The sequence below is a fragment of the Carassius gibelio genome, chromosome A17, assembly GCF_023724105.1.
Source record: "Carassius gibelio isolate Cgi1373 ecotype wild population from Czech Republic chromosome A17, carGib1.2-hapl.c, whole genome shotgun sequence".
NCBI classification, from domain to species: domain Eukaryota; kingdom Metazoa; phylum Chordata; class Actinopteri; order Cypriniformes; family Cyprinidae; genus Carassius; species Carassius gibelio.
Window position 1 is genome coordinate 27050380 of NC_068387.1, and position 22500 is coordinate 27072879.

The 22500-nt window shown below is 38.2% G+C and overlaps 4 protein-coding genes across 5 annotated transcripts in view; 2 read left to right on the forward strand and 2 right to left on the reverse strand.

The window, feature by feature from the left end:
* The first annotated feature begins 10353 nt into the window (after positions 1 to 10353).
* LOC127933185 (muscarinic acetylcholine receptor M5-like) lies at positions 10354 to 12073 on the forward strand. The gene has a single exon (XM_052529980.1). The coding sequence runs from the start codon at positions 10363 to 10365 to the stop codon at positions 11665 to 11667; it is 1305 nt and encodes a 434-aa protein (XP_052385940.1). The 5' UTR covers positions 10354 to 10362; the 3' UTR covers positions 11668 to 12073.
* Positions 12074 to 13729: 1656 nt separating this feature from the next.
* On the reverse strand, positions 13730 to 17648 carry zgc:194887 (uncharacterized protein LOC571819 homolog). The gene is made up of 3 exons (XM_052529976.1): positions 17541 to 17648; positions 17335 to 17461; positions 13730 to 14480 (listed from the first exon to the last, which is right to left on the reverse strand). Exons 2-3 carry the CDS (start codon positions 17459 to 17461, stop codon positions 13786 to 13788), a joined length of 822 nt encoding a protein of 273 aa, XP_052385936.1. The 5' UTR covers positions 17541 to 17648; the 3' UTR covers positions 13730 to 13785.
* Positions 17649 to 18327: 679 nt separating this feature from the next.
* Positions 18328 to 20537, reverse strand: LOC127933184 (ER membrane protein complex subunit 7). Its single transcript, XM_052529979.1, has 5 exons — positions 20202 to 20537; positions 19328 to 19447; positions 19100 to 19238; positions 18946 to 19026; positions 18328 to 18868 (listed from the first exon to the last, which is right to left on the reverse strand). The coding sequence occupies exons 1-5, from the start codon at positions 20423 to 20425 to the stop codon at positions 18686 to 18688; spliced, it is 747 nt and encodes a 248-aa protein (XP_052385939.1). The 5' UTR covers positions 20426 to 20537; the 3' UTR covers positions 18328 to 18685.
* A 431-nt stretch (positions 20538 to 20968) lies between these two features.
* acp7 (acid phosphatase 7, tartrate resistant (putative)) overlaps positions 20969 to 22500 on the forward strand; it is an 11948-nt gene continuing 10416 nt past the window's right edge. The window contains exons 1-3 of one of the 2 annotated variants that reach the window (XM_052529948.1): positions 20969 to 21062; positions 21862 to 21906; positions 22011 to 22127. In XM_052529948.1, the coding sequence (XP_052385908.1) occupies positions 22025 to 22127 (103 nt within the window). In that variant the 5' untranslated portion in view covers positions 20969 to 21062; positions 21862 to 21906; positions 22011 to 22024. Of the gene's footprint in view, positions 21063 to 21857; positions 21907 to 22010; positions 22128 to 22500 lie in introns of those variants that run through there. The other variant, XM_052529949.1, reaches the window with a different exon arrangement.

Here is a 22500-nt window from a genome sequence, read left to right on the forward strand (position 1 = left end):
CATACACAAACACATTTTTCCATTGTCTGTTGGATTATTGTGGAAGATGAGCTCTGTGACCAATGGAAGTTTAAGATTCTTATTTGTTTTGTCTTCTCAAAGAACACAACTGTGTATCACAGTCACATGAGTTCAACATCAGCACCATTCATCTTCAGAAGCTCCTTCAGTCTGTATTTAAAAGCATTTTCCCTGTTTGAACGTGCACACAGTAGATACATAGCAGAAGATGTTTTCACTCACACACTGTAATAGTGGACAGGCGTCGAGTAAGAGCGCTGTGTTTTAATGAGATGTTAGTTTTTATGGCTTCAGATTCAGTCTTTGATTCAGACGTCTGAGATCTTGATGAAGATGAATCCTTTATTCCAGTGAGATGGTGCCTGTGTTAACGAGCGTGGCTAACGAGCCGTGACTCAGGAGCGTGTAAAGGCCTGTGTAACATTCATATGTCAGGCGTGTTTTCAGGCTAAAGCTGCTCAGTGTGTTGTATGTTTCCTAAAATAAGTGTCCTAGTCTCCTGAATGCTGCTGCGGTGGGGAGACAGATCACTGCTGGAGGAACATCATCATCTTCAATTTTAATTTAATTTAATTTAATCATCTTCATCATCATCGTCATTACCATCATCATCATCACCATCATTATCACCATCATCATCATAACCATCATCATCATCATTATCACCATCATCATCATCATAACCATCACCATCACCATCATTATCACCATCATCATCATCATGATCATAACCATCATCATCACCATCATCATCATCATAACCATCACCATCATCATCATCACCATCACCATCACCATCATTATCACCATCATCATCATCATGATCATAACCATCATCATCATCGTTATCACCATCATCATTATCATCATCATCATCATCACCATCACCATCATCACCATCATCATCAATCAATCAATCAATCACCTTTATTTATATAGTGCTTTAAACAAAATACATTGCGCCAAAGCACTGAACAACATTCATTTGGAAAACAGTGTCTCAATAATGCAAAATGATAGTTAAAGGCAGTTCATCATTGAATTCAGTTATGTCATCTCTGTTCAGTTGAAATAGTGTCTGTTTTAATTTGCAATCAAGTCAATGATATCGCTGTAGATGAAGTGACCCCAACTAAGCAAGCCAGAGGCGACAGCGGCAAGGAACCGAAACTCCATCGGTGACAGAATGGAGAAAAAAACCTTGGGAGAAACCAGGCTCAGTTGGGGGGCCAGTTCTCCTCTGACCAGACGGAACCAGTAGTTCAATTCCAGGCTGCAGCAAAGTCAGATTGTGCAGAAGAATCATCTGTTTCCTGTGGTCTTGTCCTGGTGCTCCTCTGAGACAAGGTCTTTACAGGGGATCTGTATCTGGGGCTCTAGTTGTCCTGGTCTCCGCTGTCTTTCAGGGCAGTAGAGGTCCTTTCTAGGTGCTGATCCACCATCTGGTCTGGATACGTACTGGATCCGGGTGACTGCAGTGACCCTCTGATCTGGACACAGACTGGATCTGGTGGCCACGGTGACCTCGGAACAAGAGAGAAACAGACAAATATTAGCGTAGATGCCATTCTTCTAATGATGTAGAAAGTACGGTGTTATGTGAAGTGTTTCCGGTTCCGGTTTACCTAATTAATGCAGCCTAAAAATCCTTTAACGGATTTGGATATTAAAAGCATATTAGTATGTTATGTGTATGCCAGGTTAAAGAGATGGGTCTTTAATCTAGATTTAAACTGCAAGAGTGTGTCTGCCTCCCGAACAATGTTAGGTAGGTTATTCCAGAGTTTAGGCGCCAAATAGGAAAAGGATCTGCCGCCCGCAGTTGATTTTGATATTCTAGGTATTATCAAATTGCCTGAGTTTTGAGAACGTAGCGGACGTAGAGGAGTATAATGTAAAAGGAGCTCATTCAAATACTGAGGTGCTAAACCATTCAGGGCTTTATAAGTAATAAGCAATATTTTAAAATCTATACGATGTTTGATAGGGAGCCAGTGCAGTGTGGACAGGACCGGGCTAATATGGTCATACTTCCTGGTTCTAGTAAGAACTCTTGCTGCTGCATTTTGGACTAGCTGTAGTTTGTTTACCAAGCGTGCAGAACAACCACCCAATAAAGCATTACAATAGTCTAACCTTGAAGTCATAAATGCATGGATTAACATTTCTGCATTTGACATTGAGAGCATAGGCCGTAATTTAGATATATTTTTGAGATGGAAAAATGCAGTTTTACAAATGCTAGAAACGTGGCTTTCTAAGGAAAGATTGCGATCAAGTAGCACACCTAGGTTCCTAACTGATGACGAAGAATTGACAGAGCAACCATCAAGTCTTAGACAGTGTTCTAGGTTATTACAAGTAGAGTTTTTAGGCCCTATGATTAACACCTCTGTTTTTTCTGAATTTAGCAGTAAGAAATTACTCGTCATCCAATTTTTTATATCGACTATGCATTCCATTAGTTTTTCAAATTGGTGTGTTTCGCCGGGCTGCGAGGAAATATAGAGCTGCGTATCATCAGCATAACAGTGAAAGCTAACACCATGTTTCCTGATGATATCTCCCAAGGGTAACATATAAAGCGTGAAGAGTAGCGGCCCTAGAACTGAGCCTTGAGGTACTCCATACTGCACTTGTGATCGATATGATACATCTTCATTCACTGCTACGAACTGATGGCGGTCATATAAGTACGATTTAAACCATGCTAATGCACTTCCACTGATGCCAACAAAGTGTTCAAGTCTATGCAAAAGAATGTTGTGGTCAATTGTGTCAAAAGCAGCACTAAGATCCAATAAAACTAATAGAGAGATACACCCACGATCAGATGATAAGAGCAGATCATTTGTAACTCTAAGGAGAGCAGTTTCAGTACTATGATACGGTCTAAATCCTGACTGGAAATCCTCACATATACCATTTTTCTCTAAGAAGGAATATAATTGTGAGGATACCACCTTTTCTAGTATCTTGGACAGAAAAGGGAGATTCGAGATTGGTCTATAATTAACTAGTTCTCTGGGGTCAAGTTGTGGCTTTTTTATGAGAGGCTTAATAACAGCCAGTTTGAAGGTTTTGGGGACATATCCTAATGACAATGAGGAATTAATAATAGTCAGAAGAGGACCTATGACTTCTGGAAGCACCTCTTTTAAGAGCTTAGATGGTATAGGGTCTAACATACATGTTGTAAGTTTAGATGATTTAACAAGTTTATACAATTCTTCCTCTCCTATAGTAGAGAATGAGTGGAACTGTTCCTCAGGGGGTCTATAGTGCACTGTCTGATGCGAAACTGTAGCTGACGGCTGAATGGTTGCAATTTTATCTCTAATAGTATCGATTTTAGAAGTAAAGTAGTTCATAAAGTCATTACTGCTGTGGTGTTGGGAAATGTCAACACTTGTTGAGGCTTTATTTTTCGTTAATTTAGCCACTGTATTGAATAAATACCTGGGGTTATGTTTGTTTTCTTCTAAAAGAGAAGAAAAGTAATCAGATCTAGCAGTTTTTAATGCTTTTCTGTAGGATATGCTACTTTCCCGCCAAGCAATACGAAATACCTCTAGTATTGTTTTCCTCCAGCTGCGCTCCATTTTTCGGGCTGCTCTCTTTAGGGTGCGAGTATGCTCATTATACCATGGTGTCAAACTGTTTTCCTTAACCTTTCTTAAGCGTAATGGAGCAACTGTATTTAAAGTGCTAGAAAAGAGAGAGTCCATAGTTTCTGTTACATCATCAAGTTGTTCTGAGGTTTTGGATATGCTAAGGAATTCGGATACATCAGGAAGATAACTTAAAAAGCAGTCTTTTGTGTTAGAAGTGATGGCCTCGATACTTGTAACAAGAAGTAGAATTTACAATTTTGGCTATATGAAGTTTACACAGAACTAAATAATGATCTGAGATATCATCACTTGGCTGAATAATTTCAACACTATCAACATCAATTCCATGTGACAGTATTAAATCTAGAGTATGATTTCGACAATGAGTAGGTCCTGAAACGTGTTGTCTAACACCAATAGAGTTCAGAATGTCTATAAATGCTGATCCCAATACATCTTTTTCATTATCGACATGGATATTAAAATCACCAACTATTAAGACTTTATCTGCAGCCAGAACTAACTCGGATGTAAAATCACCAAACTCTTTAATAAAGTCTGTATGGTGCCCTGGTGGCCTGTATACAGTAGCCAGTACAAACATAACAGGGGATTTATCATTAACATTGGTTTCTCTGGATAATGTTATATGAAGCACCATTACTTCAAACGAGTTATACTTGAAGCCTGCCCTCTGAGAAATCCTGAAAACGTTATTATAAATTGAAGCAACTCCTCCCCCTTTGCCTTTTAGACGCGGCTCGTGTTTATAACAATAATCTTGGGGGGTGGACTCATTTAAAATAATGTAATCATCAGGTTTTAGCCAGGTTTCTGTCAAGCAGAGCACATCTATATTATGATCAGTTATCATATTATTTACAAAAAGTGTTTTCGTAGAAAGGGATCTGATATTCAATAAGCCAATCTTTATCATTTGTTTATCCATATTGCATTTGTTTTTTATTTGTTGAACCTCAATTAAATTGTTAACCTTAACTTGGTTTGGACGTTTTTTGTATTTTCTAGTTCGTGGAACAGACACAGTCTCTATAGTGTGATATCTAGGTGAAAGAGTCTCTATGTGCTGAGAATTAACTGACCTCTGTGACGGGAGGCAGCTAGCAGACGGTCGGTTTAGCCAGTCTGTCTGCTTCCTGACCTGGGCCCCAGTTAGTCAAGTATAAACACTAAGACTATTTGCCATATTTCTAGACAGAAGAGTGGCGCCACCCCAGGAGGGATGAAGACCATCTCTTTTAAACAGGTCAGGTCTGCCCCAAAAGCTCGTCCAATTGTCTATATAACCTATGTTATTCTGTGGGCACCACTTAGACATCCAGCCATTGAGTGATGACAATCTGCTATGCATCTCATCACCACGGTAAGCAGGGAGGGGACCAGAGCATATTACAGTGTCTGACATCATGCTTGCAAGTTCACACACCTCTTTAAAGTTATTTTTAGTGATCTCCGACTGGCGAAGTCGAACATCATTAGCGCCAGCATGAATAACAATCTTACTGTATTTACGTTTAGCATTAGCCAGCACTTTTAAATTTGCCAAGATGTCAGGCGCTCTGGCTCCCGGTAAACATTTGACTATGGTGGCTGGTGTCTCTATATTCACGTTCCGTACAATAGAATCGCCAATAACTAGAGCACTTTCATCAGGTTTCTCAGTGGGTGCATCACTGAGTGGGGAGAACCTGTTTAATGTTTTGATCGGAACAGAAGAGCGGTGTTTTGACCCACGACTACGCTGCCTCACCGTCACCCAGTTGCCCTGCTGCAGGGGCTCTGCTGGAACCATCACCATCATTATCACCATCATCATCATCATAACCATCATCATCATCATTATCACCACCATCATCATCATCACCATCATCATCATCACCATCATTATCACCATCATCATCATCATAACCATCATCATTATCACCATCACCATCATCATCATCATAACCATCATCATCATCATTATCACCATCACCATCATCATCATCATCATCATCATCACCATCACCATCATTATCACCATCATCACCATCATCATCATCACCATCATCATCATCACCATCATTATCACCATCATCATCATCATAACCATCATCATTATCATCACCATCATCATCATCATCATCATAACCATCATCATCATCATCACCATCATCATCATCATCATCATAACCATCATCATCATCATCACCATCATCATCATAACATCACCATCATCATCACCATCATCACAATCATCATCATCATCACCATCATCATCATCATCATAACATCACCATCATTATCACCATCATCATCATCATAACCATCATCATTATCACCATCATCATCATCATCATAACCATCACCATCATTATCGCCATCATCATCAACTTGTTTTGATAATATGATAATGAATTAATATTAATATTACTTGTGTATGTATACAATAATAAGTATTATTATTATTATTATTGTTATTATGTATATAAGTATATAGATATTTTTTTGTTATTAATTAATATTATTAATATTAATACAAATTTTCTGTTTTATATATTAATAAATAATATGTATTAATTATTATTATTAATCAATAACGGTTTGCGTGCTGTAGTGTGAATGAGTGAATGTCTTGACCTTTAGCAGCACATGAAGTCAATGACTCCATCAGGTTTATATTTGTTCAACATGCTCCGTGTTAATAATGCATGAGCTGCAAAGGCCACACAGATTCCTCACCGAGCGCTTCCTTCAAGAACGACAGCATCTGCTGATGAACGTCTGAACGAGGACACATGAAAACAGCACAAACTCTTGATCTTGATTTTGAAGCGTTTAGACGTTTGTGCTGTAAACCCCAGAGGAAGAGCATCAGATGAGAAGCTCAAGACACACAGAACGAGACCAGGTTTGTTCCTGATGTTGTTTCGCTGAACACTAAATTAATAACATTTTATTTAATAAACTTTAATTTCATTTTAATTTAATTTTATTTCACATTGCAGCAGGGTGTTTTAACTATTCATTCTTGCTAAATAAGTTACAGTAGATTTAATGTGTGCTACATCAGCTGGCTTTAACTGAAATAGATTAGCTCAGTTGGTTCCAGAGCGGTAACTTAATTTAAAACTTAATTTTTTGAGTAGTTACCTTAAAAATTTCATTAAAAGTTGTCACATCTCAACATGATTGATACAAACATTTTGACATGGATGCTTTTAGTCTCATTTTATACATTTTATAGCCTCTAAACTTCATCACCATCATCGTTTTCACACTCATTTCTGCACATGAATAATAATTAGAGATCTTATTACACACAACTGACTCTGGCAAGTCCTGACAAGATCCTTGACACACACACACACACCAGCACAGACACACACACACACACACACACCAGCACAGACTGAAGATAACGGCATCAGCAGAACTCAGTCTGAATCAGGAGAGAAATCTGCACAGATCACACATGGACAACAGGAGATTTGTAAAGTGATGTTCTTCTTCTTGAAGACTGTAAATGCAGTGGTGTGTATTGAAGCAGTGTGATGAATATTTAAAGATTTGCAGACTGTTAATCATGACTGAAGCACATTCAGACGTCCACGTGACACCGGACACACATCTGACTCTGTCTTGGTTTTCAGTGGTTTTGTGGTGTTTGTAATCGAAGCGTCCGGTGTCACAGCGATCAGGAACTCAATCCACTGGTTTCAGACGCACAGAAACACTGCTAGTGTGTGTGTGTGTGTGTGCTGGTGTGTGTGTGTGCTGGTGTGTGTGTGTGTGTTCTTGTTTTTGTATCATATCAGGACACAACTCTGTATAATGACATGGGTATGACACAGGTATTACAAGGAGAGGGTGACTTATGAGCACATGACCCATGTCCCCATTTTTCAAAACTCTTATAAATCATACAGAATGAGTTTTTTTGAGAAAGTAAAAATGCACAAAGTTTCCTGTGAGGGTTAGGGTTAGGTGTAGGGTTGGTGAAGGGACATAGAATATACAGTTTCTACAGAATAAAAACCATTACACCTATGGGATGAACACACTTTACACAAAAACAAACGTGTGTGTGTGTGTGTGTGTGTCAGGATCTCTCACACAGTGTGAGGATGAGGATGACAGCTGTGATGAAGCTCAAACACATTCACAATAACTCAGCTCAACACGGCTAATTAACCAGCTAGTTATCTCGCCTCGTCTGTCTCTCTCTCTCTCTGTGAGTGTGTGTGTGTCTCTCTCTCTCTGTGTGTGTGTGTGTCAGTGAGGAGGACGCAGCTCACGTCTCAGGATCCTCATCTCCTCTATCTCTCGTCATGATGTGAGTCCAGCGCTGGAGCAGCTCTCGATCGCTCGAGTGTGAGTGTGTTCTGATGGAGCATTGCACTCACACTGGATGTAGAAACGCTGGAGGAGTAAAACCACAGATGTTTACCATGTTTACCCTGCGGACATCTGCTGCTGGACGAGGTCTGTGTGAGGCGTGAAGCGGGGCATGTTGTCACACTGAGCGGGGTAAGTTGTCACAGCTGTTTATTGATTTGAATTTCTGTCTTGTGATGTGGCTCCCTTTTTTATTTGTACATTTAGTATGTTTGTTTAAATATAAATAAAATACTTAATTGAATAAATGTTGCATATAAATCATATTTTGGCCAGCTAAAATGGTTACTGATGAGCTAATATCAAAATAAAACGTGACAACTTGCCCCAAGCTAGTTCACACACATCGAGTGTGAATCAGGAGTGAATCTGGATCAGGTTCAGTGTTTCTGTCCGTCTCTGGATTCCTCATCAGGACTGATCACACATGAGCTCAAACTGTGATCAGGCTCTTTATGATGATGGATGAACAAATATATGATGACCTTTAACCTTTCAGAGTTTCAAAAAATGTAATGCTGAAGAGTCGTCGAAAGGTTAATAACAAGCTGATGTTTCAATGTTTCATCCATGTTTATGGCAAAATAAATGAATAAATAAAATATCTGGCCAAAATATACTTGAAATATAAGTTAAATACTGTATAAGATGTAAATAATAGATAATAATGTAATATAATAAATATATATAATATGTAAAAATTGATACACTGTAAGTCTCTTTGGATAAAAGCGTCTGCTAAATGCATAAATTTAGATTTAAATGTAAATGTATGTGTGTAAATATATATGTATATTTAAAAACAAAAACAAAACTAATAAAAATATCCAAAGCACACAACAACATACTAAAACTTACTAAAAAACTAATATCTAGAACTTAATTTAACATAAAAGCAGAAAAAAATAAATAAAAAACAAAGACAAACTACAGACCATGGAACCTTTCAGCAAACTTTTTAATAAAGGTCCATATATGATGTATTTTTCTTCTATAAAGAACAATGAAAAAGTAGACGGTTCTTCGTGGAGCTATCATTACAAGTAAAGAAGGTTTATTTCGAATGTAAAACCATGTTTGTATGTTTTAATTATAAAGAGGTTCAGTGGATGTTAAAGGTAAAGTAATGCGACTGAATCTGATGCACGTGTGTGATTCTGATGATTCTGATCTGTCTGCTGTTTCCTCACACGTTTACACACGTGTGCTGTCCTCGAGTGTTTGTTTGCTTTGTCTTCACTCAGATGATGTTGATTCATCACTCCTCCGTTTCTCTGAAGCATCATGGATGAGCGTCCATCCACCCGTTCACACAGAAAACTCCCTTTAAACGCTAGCTGAGTGCAGCGATGATTTCTGGGTAATAATACTCACTTTGATTGGAGTATTTAATGATATAACAGTCTATATTAGTAACTGAATGACTGTTGACTGAAATCTGACTTCTGTCCTCTAGAGGATGATGATGTTGATTTCTCTCCAAATGGACTTCAAATGGAATGAAATAATGACTTTTAATGAAAAGACACTAAGTATAATAGTTCTTATATTAGCTCTTTAGAGTTCTTTATTCTAATGTAATGTATCTAATGTATTTTTAAGATGATTATGATGATGGTGATGGCGTTCTGATGAACTAAATCAATGAACCTTCATAAAAAAATCTCACTAATTTCTTTAAAAAAAATTGAAATAGAGAAAATAGAGATGTTTAGATAGACATTATAGTATATAGATTTATTTTCTAAACATTATGTAAAAATACATGATAATTTCTAAGATTAAATCTGTCGGTTTTATTAATATTTTGAATTTGGTTTTAGTTTATTTTCAGTGTTCATTTTTATTTTAGTTTTATTATTTTATTTTATTTATTATTTTTATTTTAGTAATTTTGCTATGTGCTTTTAAAATTTTAATCGTTTTTGTTTAGTTCCTAAAAAATGTATATTTTATTTTTTTTTAATTTCTGTTTTAATTTATTTTTATTTTTATTTATTTTCAGTTAGACATTTTAAGCACATGAAATAAACAAAAAAAATCAGTTTTCCATCTAATATTCCTATTGCATGTTATTTCAGCTTCTTTTAAATAACAAAAATGTTTTCATCCTTTTAGTTTTCGTTAACAATAATAACCCTGGATTAAAGAATATTAAGTTTCATCTTATCCCTTGTTTCAGTTTTAATTTATTTTTATTTTCATTGTTTCATTTTCAGCACTTCAAATAAACTTAATTTTGTTGTATTAACCGTTTTTCAACCGTTTTCCTATATCATGTGTTCCCTCCTCGTCTTCAGTCTGTGTGTGTTGTGTGTTTCTTCAGGAGATGGACGGAGAGAGGAACGTCTCTGATACACACCTGCTCACTCACAGCCTGTGGGAGGCGGTCACCATAGCAACCGTCTCCGCCGTGGTCAGCCTCATCACCATCGTGGGGAACGTTCTGGTGATGCTGTCCTTCAAGGTGAACAGCCAGCTGAAGACGGTCAACAACTACTACCTGCTGAGCCTGGCCTGCGCTGACCTCATCATCGGCGTCTTCTCCATGAACCTCTACACGTCGTACATCCTCATGGGCCGCTGGGCTCTGGGAAGTGTGGCCTGCGATCTGTGGCTGGCTCTGGATTACGTGGCCAGTAACGCGTCTGTGATGAACCTGCTGGTCATTAGTTTTGACCGCTACTTCTCCATCACACGTCCACTGACGTATCGTGCCAAACGGACCCCGAAGCGAGCGGGAATCATGATCGGATTGGCTTGGCTCGTGTCTTTCGTCCTCTGGGCTCCGCCCATCCTCTGCTGGCAGTATTTCGTCGGAAAGCGAACGGTTCCTGAAGGACAGTGTCAGATTCAGTTCTTCTCTGAACCTGTGATCACGTTTGGCACGGCGATAGCCGCCTTTTATGTTCCCGTATCCATCATGACCATCCTCTACTGTCGGATCTATAAGGAGACCGAGCGGCGCACCAAAGACCTGGCCGAGCTTCAAGGACTCAACTCTTCGACTAATTCGGACACGCAGAATTGTAAGACTCGTTCGTGTCTCACTTCAAAAGACAGGTCCTGGACGTCCAAACCGGCTGAAGAGCAGCTGACCAACTTCAGCTACGCTTCATCCGAAGAAGAAGAGCGTTCGGCTTCTCCTTGTGTCTTCAAAGAGACGAGAAACAAAAAGTGCATTTCTTATAAATTCAAAGACGTTCGTTCTACAAAGAGCGCTAATGGAGAGGAAAAGCCCTCTTCGTTGTCGTCGGCCGAGTCTGTGAACGCACCGTCTTCCTCCAAACCTGTGGAAGGCACGCTGAAGAGCCAGATCACCAAGAGGAAGAGGATGGTTCTGATCAAGGAGAAGAAGGCGGCGCAGACTCTCAGCGCCATCCTGCTGGCCTTCATCCTCACCTGGACGCCCTACAACATCATGGTGCTGGTGTCCACCTTCTGCTCCGACTGTGTGCCGCTCTCGCTCTGGCATCTGGGATACTGGCTGTGTTACGTCAACAGCACCGTCAACCCCATGTGCTACGCTCTGTGCAACAAGACCTTCCAGAAGACCTTCCGCATGCTGCTGCTGTGCCACTGGAGGAAGAAGAGGAGCGGAGCGAAGCCAGCGGCCGGAAACACTCTCAGCTGAGACAGATCTGACCTCACACTTACACTCAGACGGCTTTCCTTAGAGGGACACACTACAATTCAGTTTGTGTGTGTGTGTGTGTGTGTTTAAGGAAGCCTCTTCTGCTCAGCAAAAATCTGAGATACAACTATTTGAAAATCTAAATCTAAAAAAAAACAAATATTGAGAAAATCATCTTTAAAGTTGTTTGGATGAAGTTCTTAGCAATGCATATTACTAATCAAACATTACGTTTTGATATATTTACGGTAGGAAACTTACTAAATATCTTCATAGAACATGATCTTTACTTAATATCCTAATGATTTTTGGCATAAAATAAAAATGTATAATTTTGACCCATACAATGTATTGTTGTGTATTGCTTCAAATATACCCCAGAGACTTCAGACTGCTTTTGAGCAACACTTTTTGAGCAAAGTGTTTTTTGCAGTTCTACACACCATTTTTATTCAATTCCGTGCATTCAGTGAATTCCTCCTTTAATGTTTTCATAAGTATTTTTGTGTCTTGTCACTGTAAGTCTGTCTTGGATTCTGAGACGCTTTCACAACAATCATCCGTTAATGAAATAAAGATCCAACACTGTCATAAGATTACGATGAACAAACACCCGTCACAGATGATTTTCTTCATGTGTGTCAGTGTTAAAGGGCTAATGTTGTGTTCCAGAGGCTTGTACCGACTCAAAATGCCTTCTCGTGTCATTATAAGAACAGAGAGGAGCTTTAATGAAGGAAGATGTTGATCGTGTTGATGATGTGAAACAAACTGTTTTAATGACGAAGTGTGATTTTAATCTATAGGTGCTTGGAAGATTTGTTTTGATGTGCCGTAAACAACTCTGTGAAGGTGATCAAAGATGCAGTTTTATTGTTCTTTAACTCCGTGTAACCCATGACCGTGGGATTTTTATATCAGTGTCAGGAGACCCTTTGGACTCTTCAGTACAAATAACTCTAATATTTAAATGTTTATTGAATAAAATGAAATATTTGATCTAGATAATTGATTCTAATGTGTTGAATGGGTTTATTGCTATATGTTTTGTTTTCCAGTACAAACATCTAAACATTATTAAGGCAAGATACATTAACTCGAAAAACACGTTTTCTGATAAATACTCGAATAACGCATTTGAGTTTGTTTTGACCTGGAAGAGATTTCTAAATGAAAGTTTCTTAAACAAAAACAAAAAAGCATGGTTTTTAGTAAGAGAACAAAACTTTGCAAATGCTTGAAGACCCTTAAAATACACCTTATTATTATTATTATTATTATTATTTATTTATTTTCAGATTTTTTACTATTGTTTTTAAGAGATATAACCATTTAAAATGTTTTAAACAAGTATGGAGCGCCAATAGTGTTAAAATACTTTATGTAAAATTATCTAAAAAGTTAAATAAGTGTCAAAAAACTAATATATTTAGCCTTTTCTGAATATCTCACACACTTTTGGACTGAATTTTGTTGATGAACCTGAATATGTCATCTACTGATGAACTATTGCAGCATGTAAGGTCACTTTTGGTTTTCATCTGAAAGTGAAAGTTTATGCACATAAAATGGATTTTAGTTTAAAAAATTAATCAAAACAAATTTTATTAAATTCCATTAATTCCAATGAAGTTAATAATGATAATTCTAATATTATTTGGTCTTATAAATTACATGCAATGATTTACTCAAATAAAATTTCTCATAAATGTAAAAAAAATATAGATTTTGCATCCGATTCTTTTTTTTTTTTGTCGTTAATATGTAATTTGAAATCTTCAAATATTTTCTCAATGAAAAAGTGGTAAATGCAATAATAACATGGTAACATTCAAAACCTTGACACTTTTTCACATTCACTCAATGAGAAGTTTCTTTAAGTACAAACGTAATGTGAAAACTGCAGATTCTGAATGCGTTATGAGTCGGAAAACCTTATTTGTTTTCCCTTTAAGATCAGTTTCTCTTCTTATCTTCTGTCACTGTGAATCTCCAGTAAATGTGCTTGGTTTAAGAAAGTTTGTACTGAAAAAAAAAAAGACAAAAATAGTGAGGATGAACATAATTTTTAGCATTTTATTCCCTCAGACAAAGCTCGTTATGGTTAACTGAGGATGCTCAGAGTTCGTCTCTGGCACAGTCTCCGGAGCGAATCACTTTGAGCTGCTCTGAGGGCTTCACCATCATCCAGGCGTATTTGCACAGGTGTTCTTTGTTGCAGTCTTTCTGCCAGTAGATGACGTTCCTGCGGTTCAGGTTCGCGCCGGCGCATGCGTCGTACCACCAGCCGCCGCCCGCCACGCCCTGGAACTCCAGCTGGGCACAGTTCTGGAAGTAGTTGTCGTTGTCTCTGTCTCTGGTGGTGAAGCGCTGGTTGTCGTGAAGGTAGTTCTCGGTGTCGAGTGTCAGAGCGTCCGCTACAGTGCCCTGGAACAGACCCAGACGCAGACGGTACTGCGCCTCCTCGTCCTCCACCAGCACCGGCTCATACTCGCCCGTCTTGGTCACCGCGTCTTTGTCCACCAGCTTGATGCCGAGCTTGTACCGGGCCGGGCCGCGGGTCAGCCGGTGCAGGTGCTCGTTCCCCAGCCAGTGGTTTCCGGTCAGGGATCCGAAGCCGTGCTTGTACTCGTCCCAGCCGCGGTCGAAGTCCACGCTGCTGTTGACCGTGATGTGCTGCACCACCGTCCAGCCTCCCTCCTGCATGGCGCAGTATACGGCGATGGGCGAGTCTCCGGGGCGGATCAGATACAGGCCGTCCTGAGCCTGACCGCCGGAGCTCTGCCACAGCTCATAACAGTCCCGAGGAAACCCTGAGACAGAACAACGGCAGAATCACAAGTGAGAAATACAGCGGACTGACCGTAGCCTGCAGACTGATGGTGAGTGATTCATGATCATCATGAAACTCATGACTCGATTAACGGACTCTACTGATTCATGACTCGATTAACGGACTCTACTGATTCATGACTCGATTAACGGACTCTACTGATTCATGACTCGATTAACTGACTCCACTGATTCATGACTCTATTAACTGACTCCGTTGATTCATGATTCTATTAACCGACTCTGTTGATTCATGACTCTATTAGCCGACTCCGCTGATTCATGATTCTATTAACCGACTCCACTGAATCATGACTCTATTAACCGACTCTGTTGATTCATGACTCTATTAACCGACTCCACTGATTCATGACTCTATTAACCGACTCCACTGATTCATTACTTTATTAACCGACTCCACTGATTCATGACTCTATTAACCGACTCCACTGATTCATTACTTTATTAATTGACTCCACTGATTCATGACTCTATTAACTGATTTCACTGATTCATGACTCTATTAACCGAACTCCACTGATTCATGACTCTATTAACCGACTCCACTGATTCATGACTCTATTAACCGACTCCACTGATTCATTACTTTATTAACCGACTCCACTGATTCATGACTCTATTAACCGAACTCCACTGATTCATGACTCTATTAACCGACTCCACTGATTCATGACTCTATTAACCGAACTCCACTGATTCATGACTCTATTAACCGAACTCCACTGATTCATGACTCTATTAACCGACTCCACTGATTCATGACTCTATTAACTGATTTCACTGATTCATGACTCTATTAACCGAACTCCACTGATTCATGACTCTATTAACCGAACTCCACTGATTCATGACCCTATTAACCGACTCCACTGATTCATGACTCTATTAACTGATTTCACTGATTCATGACTCTATTAACCGAACTCCACTGATTCATGACTCTATTAACCGACTCCACTGATTCATGACTCTATTAACCGACTCCACTGATTCATTACTTTATTAATTGACTCCACTGATTCATGACTCTATTAACCGAACTCCACTGATTCATGACTCTATTAACCGACTCCACTGATTCATGACTCTATTAACTGATTCCACTGATTCATGACTCTATTAACCGACTCCATTGATTCATGACTTTATTAGCTGACTCCACTGATTCATGACTCTATTAACCGACTCCACTGATTCATGACTCTATTAACCGACTCCACTGATTCATTACTTTATTAATTGACTCCACTGATTCATGACTCTATTAACCGAACTCCACTGATTCATGACTCTATTAACCGACTCCACTGATTCATGACTCTATTAACTGATTCCACTGATTCATGACTCTATTAACCGACTCCATTGATTCATGACTTTATTAACCGACTCCACTGATTCATGACTCTATTAACTGACTCAAATGATTCATTACTTTATTAATTGACTCCACTGATTCATGACTCTATTAACTGACTCAAATGATTCATTACTTTATTAATTGACTCCACTGATTCATGACTCTATTAACTGACTCAAATGATTCATTACTTTATTAATTGACTCCACTGATTCATGACTCTATTAACTGACTCAAATGATTCATTACTTTATTATTTGACTCCACTGATTCATGACTCTATTAACTGACTCAAATGATTCATGACTTTATTAATTGACTCTACTGATTCATACTCCTGGTTTTGTTGTGGATGATCATCAGTGATGTTATTCTGAATCAGCGTTGTGTTGTTAATTTAAACTATTAAAAATAGTTTTTGGAAATAAAAAATTAAGCTGAAATGAAAAATAAATATTGATACATTTGAATTGATGCCTTGGCAAGTAACTGATACATATACATACATACATTAAATTATTTTTAAAACATGAAAAATAAGAAAATTCCATTAGCAACTAATCAAAATAAATATATTTGTATGTGCTGAAGTACAACTTTCTAAAAATAAAACAAAAACATAATAAAATATATATAAACTAAATAAAAATATAGAAATATTGCTTTGGCAGCTAACTTAAAAATACGAACTTTCATATATATATATATATATATATATATATATATATATATATACATAAGCTAACTGAGAATCAATATAGCACTTATATATCATTGCTCTTTTGTTGTTTTTGATTGCTTCTAATGACTTTATTTGTAAGTCGCTTTGGATAAAAGCATAAATGACTAAATATATATGTAAAACATATTTATTATAAATGTAGAAATAAAGCTAAATAGAGATTTAAAAAAAAAAGGAAATTAAGAAGAAATATTGCCTTGGCAACTAACTGAAATGTGTTTCAACTGAAGTACAAAAATTTCTAAAACTAGAACAAAAGAAATAAAAGCTAAAAAGAAAGATATTAAAAAGTGAAATGAAAATTATTATTAAAATAAAAATGACTAAAGCTTGAGCTTGATAATCTGTATGGATGTAGTCTTTATGAGAACAATTTACAATGAAAACGCCCTGAGCCCTGCTTGACCTTTGACCTCTTCTCTGATGGCTCAGATCTGGGTTAGTGGAACCAAATCTGCTCTGAATTCACTCTAACAAATAAAACGAGTATTTCTATATCTGACACATGAGTTTGATTTCATTAGATTAACGAGCATTAAACAACAACAGCGGCCTAAAACTAGGACTAAACAGATATTTCATTATAATTAAAAAGAGGCCCAGGTGATGTCAGATTATGAAGACTTCTAAGATAAGATTTCTAATGAATCATTTACAGGAAGATGAATTAATAATCAGTGCTGATGTTAAACAGCATACGCACTGATCTGACCTTTCTGTCCGAGGTTCAGGACGAGTTTGTGCTCCTCTGGAGTGAGCAGATGGATGTTTTTAGCAGGAAGCGGTTCGGACTGAACGTGTGCCAGCAGGAAGAGACAAACCCAGAGCCTCACCATCATCTGAGCGAGAGACAGAGAGAGAAAAGCAGGAGAATCACAGCCGGAGGAACGATCTTCTGTAGTTGCTGTGAAGTCTTACCGTTGAGAGTGTGTGACCGACAGCAGTGAGAGAAAGAAGCAAAGTGTCCACTATCAGCGCTGGACTTCAACCCGTCGCTGAAAGGGTTAAAGCCTTTATCTGGACTCTTTACTGTAGTTTCATTTGTTTTATCTGATTCATTTCAGCCTTTGACTCTGTGTTGCAACAGCAGTGACTGAATCATGACCTGATTACCGGCTGAACCCAGACCTCCGGCAGAGATCCATCACTACATCACAGGAGTCAGTTTCTACACCAGGAGCTAACACATCGGATTCAGCGCAAACTAAAAATAAAAGTACTGAATATATATATATATTTTTTTTTTTCTCCATGATTATTTATTTTCGTACAAAAATGTCAGTGTTTGAGGATTGTATGAGTGCAGTGAGCATCTAATGTCAGTCTTCATGGACACTAATGAGATATTTGGGTGGAAAATGTACAATTCTGCATAATTTTCAGATGATTTTTTCTTGTAGTGCATTTACTATAGATCTGTGTTTTGATGAACTTTGTGTTTACTTCTCTGTGACGGGTCACTTCAGAACTGTCTGCTATATTTAGAATCAGTCTCTGACCATAAATGTGACACTGGGCTCATTTGACTGACACACACACACACACATGCTCACACATGCTCACACACGCACACACACACACACACACACACACTCTCTCACACCCACACACACAGACACACACACTCACACACACACATACACTCATACACTTTTGTATTTTTTGACCTTGATTTATGGGATGAATTGAGACTTTTTAAGACCTGAACAATGAACATTTGTTTTTAATAACTCACGTCCACAAAGATGAATAAACATTGTAACAAATGCATTTTTGTGTTAGTTAATGCATAAACTAACATTAACTAATGAAACCTTATTGTAAAGTGTTACTGTGTTACATCGTGATGCTGAAGCAGCTTGAATAAATCAATAATCCGGTTGAGATTCAGCAGCAGTATAATGATGGTAAAGTGTCTTTCACATATAAACACAGATGAAATACTGTGTTCTGACTCTGATAAACACAGTAGATGAACCTGTAAAGTTTGTGAATAATGAATAATAAAAGCTTTTTGATGCTCTTAGCTTCTGTTTCATTCTGTATATGATGTGAGGTGCACATTAATCTCTTGTTTTCCGCCTCAAGGCCCCGCCCCTTGCAGCAGGGGCTCCACCCCTATGGCCTCTGGCTCCGCCTCCTGCCTTCTCGTGACCTTTGGGTGCTGAGAAGAACTTGGTCATGAGCTCCGAGACGTCTGGAAGCTCCTGGTTGGAGTTCAGCATGTTCATGGACTGCTCCATCTCCTGTCAATCAATCAATCAATCAAATGATCAGTGATCAATCAGAGCAAAGCATTCCTGCACTAAGAAAGAGTTCATACCCGTCTCATCTCAGGATCGCTAGGGTTGAAGACTTTAGGAAGAAGAAGGATTATCAGAAGAGGAAGAACCATCATGAGAACCTGAGAGGGTGAAGGGGAAAGCGTGAAACTGGTGCATCGGTGTCAGGACGAGAGTGATTTTACTCTGACGCACCATCGGGTTCATGAGGAAATCTGACCAGACCCAGGTTTCCCGCGGGATGAAGTATGAATGCAGACCGACGCATCTCATCTGAAGCGGGTACGGCAGTCGGATCACCTCCGAGGTCCTGATGTAGTTGACCACACGAGCCCTGCACGTTAATAAAACCCTGGTTATTTCCACACAAACACTGGCGTATCATGCACTGTAAGTGTGTTCTACTGCTTAACATCCACACACCTCATCTTCCCTGTGGAGCTGATGTCAACACGCACAGGCTGGAATCTGTAGGTCGGAGACGAGATTTCCAGAACATACGATCCGGACGGAACGTCACTGACTGTGAAACTTCCATCATCTCTGTGGAAAGAAGCAGGACTGGTCTGGTACTTCAGTACAGGATAGAGCCATCCCAGCAAACACACAACGCTCCTATTTGATTCCAGAATGCTACATTTGGGAACAAAATTAGAATGTTCTGGGAATTTTTGGTTATTTATTTTTTTGGGATTAAAATTAGAACGATCTGGGAACTTTTGGTAATTAATTTTTTGGGGGATTAAAATTAGAACACTGAGAACTTTTGGTTATTTATTTTTTGGGGGGATCAAAATTAGAACGTTCTGGGAATGTTATGAGAATTTTTGGTAATTTTTTGGGATCAAAATTAGAACATTCTGGGAATGTTCTGAGAACTTTTGGTTATTTTTTGGGATCAAAATTAGAACGTACTGGGAATGTTATGAGAATTTTTGGGGGGGTTTTTTGGGATCAAAATTAGAACGTACTGGGAATGTTCTGAGAACTTTTGGTTATTTTTTTGGGATTAAAATTAGAACATTCTGGGAACTTTTGGTTATTTATTTTTTGGGGGATCAAAATTAGAACGTTCTGGGAATGTTCTGAGAACGTTTGGTTATTCTTTGGGACCAAATAAGAACATTCTTTTAATATAATTAGAACGACTAATTTTTTGGGGGCAACCAAAAACATAACATTCTGGGAACATCGTGGGAAGTTTATTTTATTTTAGGTACGTTCGCTGGGAATCATGCTGGCATTGCATCGTAATCTGCGCTCGCTCACGTGTGTTTGTTCTGACGTGCACGCGCACCTGATGAACCCCACGTGTTTGTCTCCGTCCAGCAGAACCCGAGCAGATGAGATCCAGTCCCGAGCTCTGACACCCGGAACCAGCGCTCGACCCGACACCTGAGCCCGCGTCTGAAACATCACATCTTCGTCCTCTTCATCATCCTCATGATGTCTGACGTCTTGAGATAAGCACGCGCGCAGCCCGAGCAGCAGCAGCGCCGTAACACACGCGCGCATCTTCATCGTAGTCTCTAAACAGTGGTTCTTTAAAGCTGCTGTCGCCTTCAGATAAAAATAAACCAACACATGACGCTTTACATTACTTTCAGCTGTCAAAGTTTGACAGGCGCTGCGTGATGACGTCACCAGTGTTGTGCGGTCCAATATTTTTGTGGAAACCCATTAATTTTTATTTTAAATTAATATTAAGTTCAAAAGAGCAGCATTTATTTGAAATAGAAATATATTGTAGCGTTATGAATGTCTTTACTGTCACCTTTGATTATTTGAATGCGTCGTTCATGAATAAAAGTATTATTTTTTGAACCTCCATAACAGCGCGAGAAAATGTACACAGATTCGACGAACCCTTTAAAAATAGACTGATGCTCAAAACAATATACAGACAAACAACAAATAAAAACAAGAAACAAAATTCAACAGAAGGAAAATAAAAAAATATATAATAAATGGGAAGTATCAGCACGTTTTGAGGATGAAATGATTACAAAATGACAGAAAACAAGGCAACGCTGAGTTTCTGCAGGACAAGTCAAAACAGTGACGAGAGCGCGCACGATCAGCTGACGTAACAAACACAGATCACCTGACCGCTGGAGCAGGAAGTGCTTTACACGGAAAACAACAACAACAACATCAGGTGTGTGTTTGAGGGTCTGTCAGTCTCATTTAGTTCTGTCCGAAATGTTTGACATGTTTGTTGTTAATTTATTTAGCGTTCGTATTCTCTCGGGATTAATTCATATGGTCTTTAGTGGTTGTTTAGAGGCATATTTCAGTTTATCTGAATTATTAAATGTAAATGTAATCGACTTGTGACAGCTGATGTATAAAACTTAATGATTTAAATAAAATATAATAATATTTCCTCATTACAGTAATGCCGATTTCAGACGAGGGAAGGTTGAAATGTCATATTTAATATTTTTATTTGAAATAAGTTAGTTTTTTTTTCAAACAAGCTTCAAAAGAAAGTGGATTTTGAATGTTAAAAGTAAATTAGTATTTTTGACATCACAATTTAAATAATATATAATTTTTCACTCATTAAAGTAATAACGATTTTAGATGAGGGAGGTTGGAATTACACGGTGGTGTTTAATATTTGATTTAATAATAATTAATTTGTAATTTTTTTTTTTCAGAAAAATCAGAATTGAAATCGTCTAATGCACCCCTCAAAAAATAATATATATTTTTCTTTTAATTTAGAAAATGAGACCTATTGTGAGAACAAATCAGATTTTTGAAAGCTGATATTTAAAATATTTTTTTTTTTTTCAGTTTCAGTTTCAGGTTGAAATGTCATGATATCTCATATTTTATTAATATGTGATTTGGTATTTGTATTTTAGTGTTGTTGCAGGTGTTTGACTTCTGCTGTGATGTATTTCTAATGATAAACGTATTATAACTAACACAAACTCCTCTGATTTCAGGTGATTTCTACAGTCCTCCATCCAAACACAGCGGATGTGAAGCAGGTGAAGAGGCTTTCTGAATGATCAGACGGTATCTTCAGATGCTGTGCTTCTGTGCGGTCATGTGACTCTGTTGTGTGTGTGTGTGTGTGTGTGTGTGTGAGCAGATGAAGAGCTGACGATGGCGGCGGTGTGTGTTCTGCTGTGTCTCTGTCTGATGTCTGCTGTCTGCTGTGAGCCGCTCTTACAGACTCAACCTGAGCAGGTGCACATCTCGTATCCAGGTCAGATCTCACTCTTCATGATTGACAGCTGTCCGTCAAAGAGGCTTCGTGCATTATGTGAATAATCTACTCGTTTTATGAGGAAATATGGTACAAAACAAAGACAGATGGGTTTGCATTGTGTGATTTCTTGGATCTGTAGTCTTCTTAGCGATGATAGACAGACATTTTTTTGGCTCTCGTGAGTGTAATGCTATTAAATATGACAGCAGAGCGCTCAGGTGTCTGTCATTTAATATATTATTTTAAAATCTGTTGATTTTATTTTTATCAGGAGGAAATGAGTTTCAGCTGAGAGAGGGTTGAAATGCCATGATATTTAATATTTTATTCGATTTTATTTTATGTTTTTCAGCATAATTTTGTTGTTGAA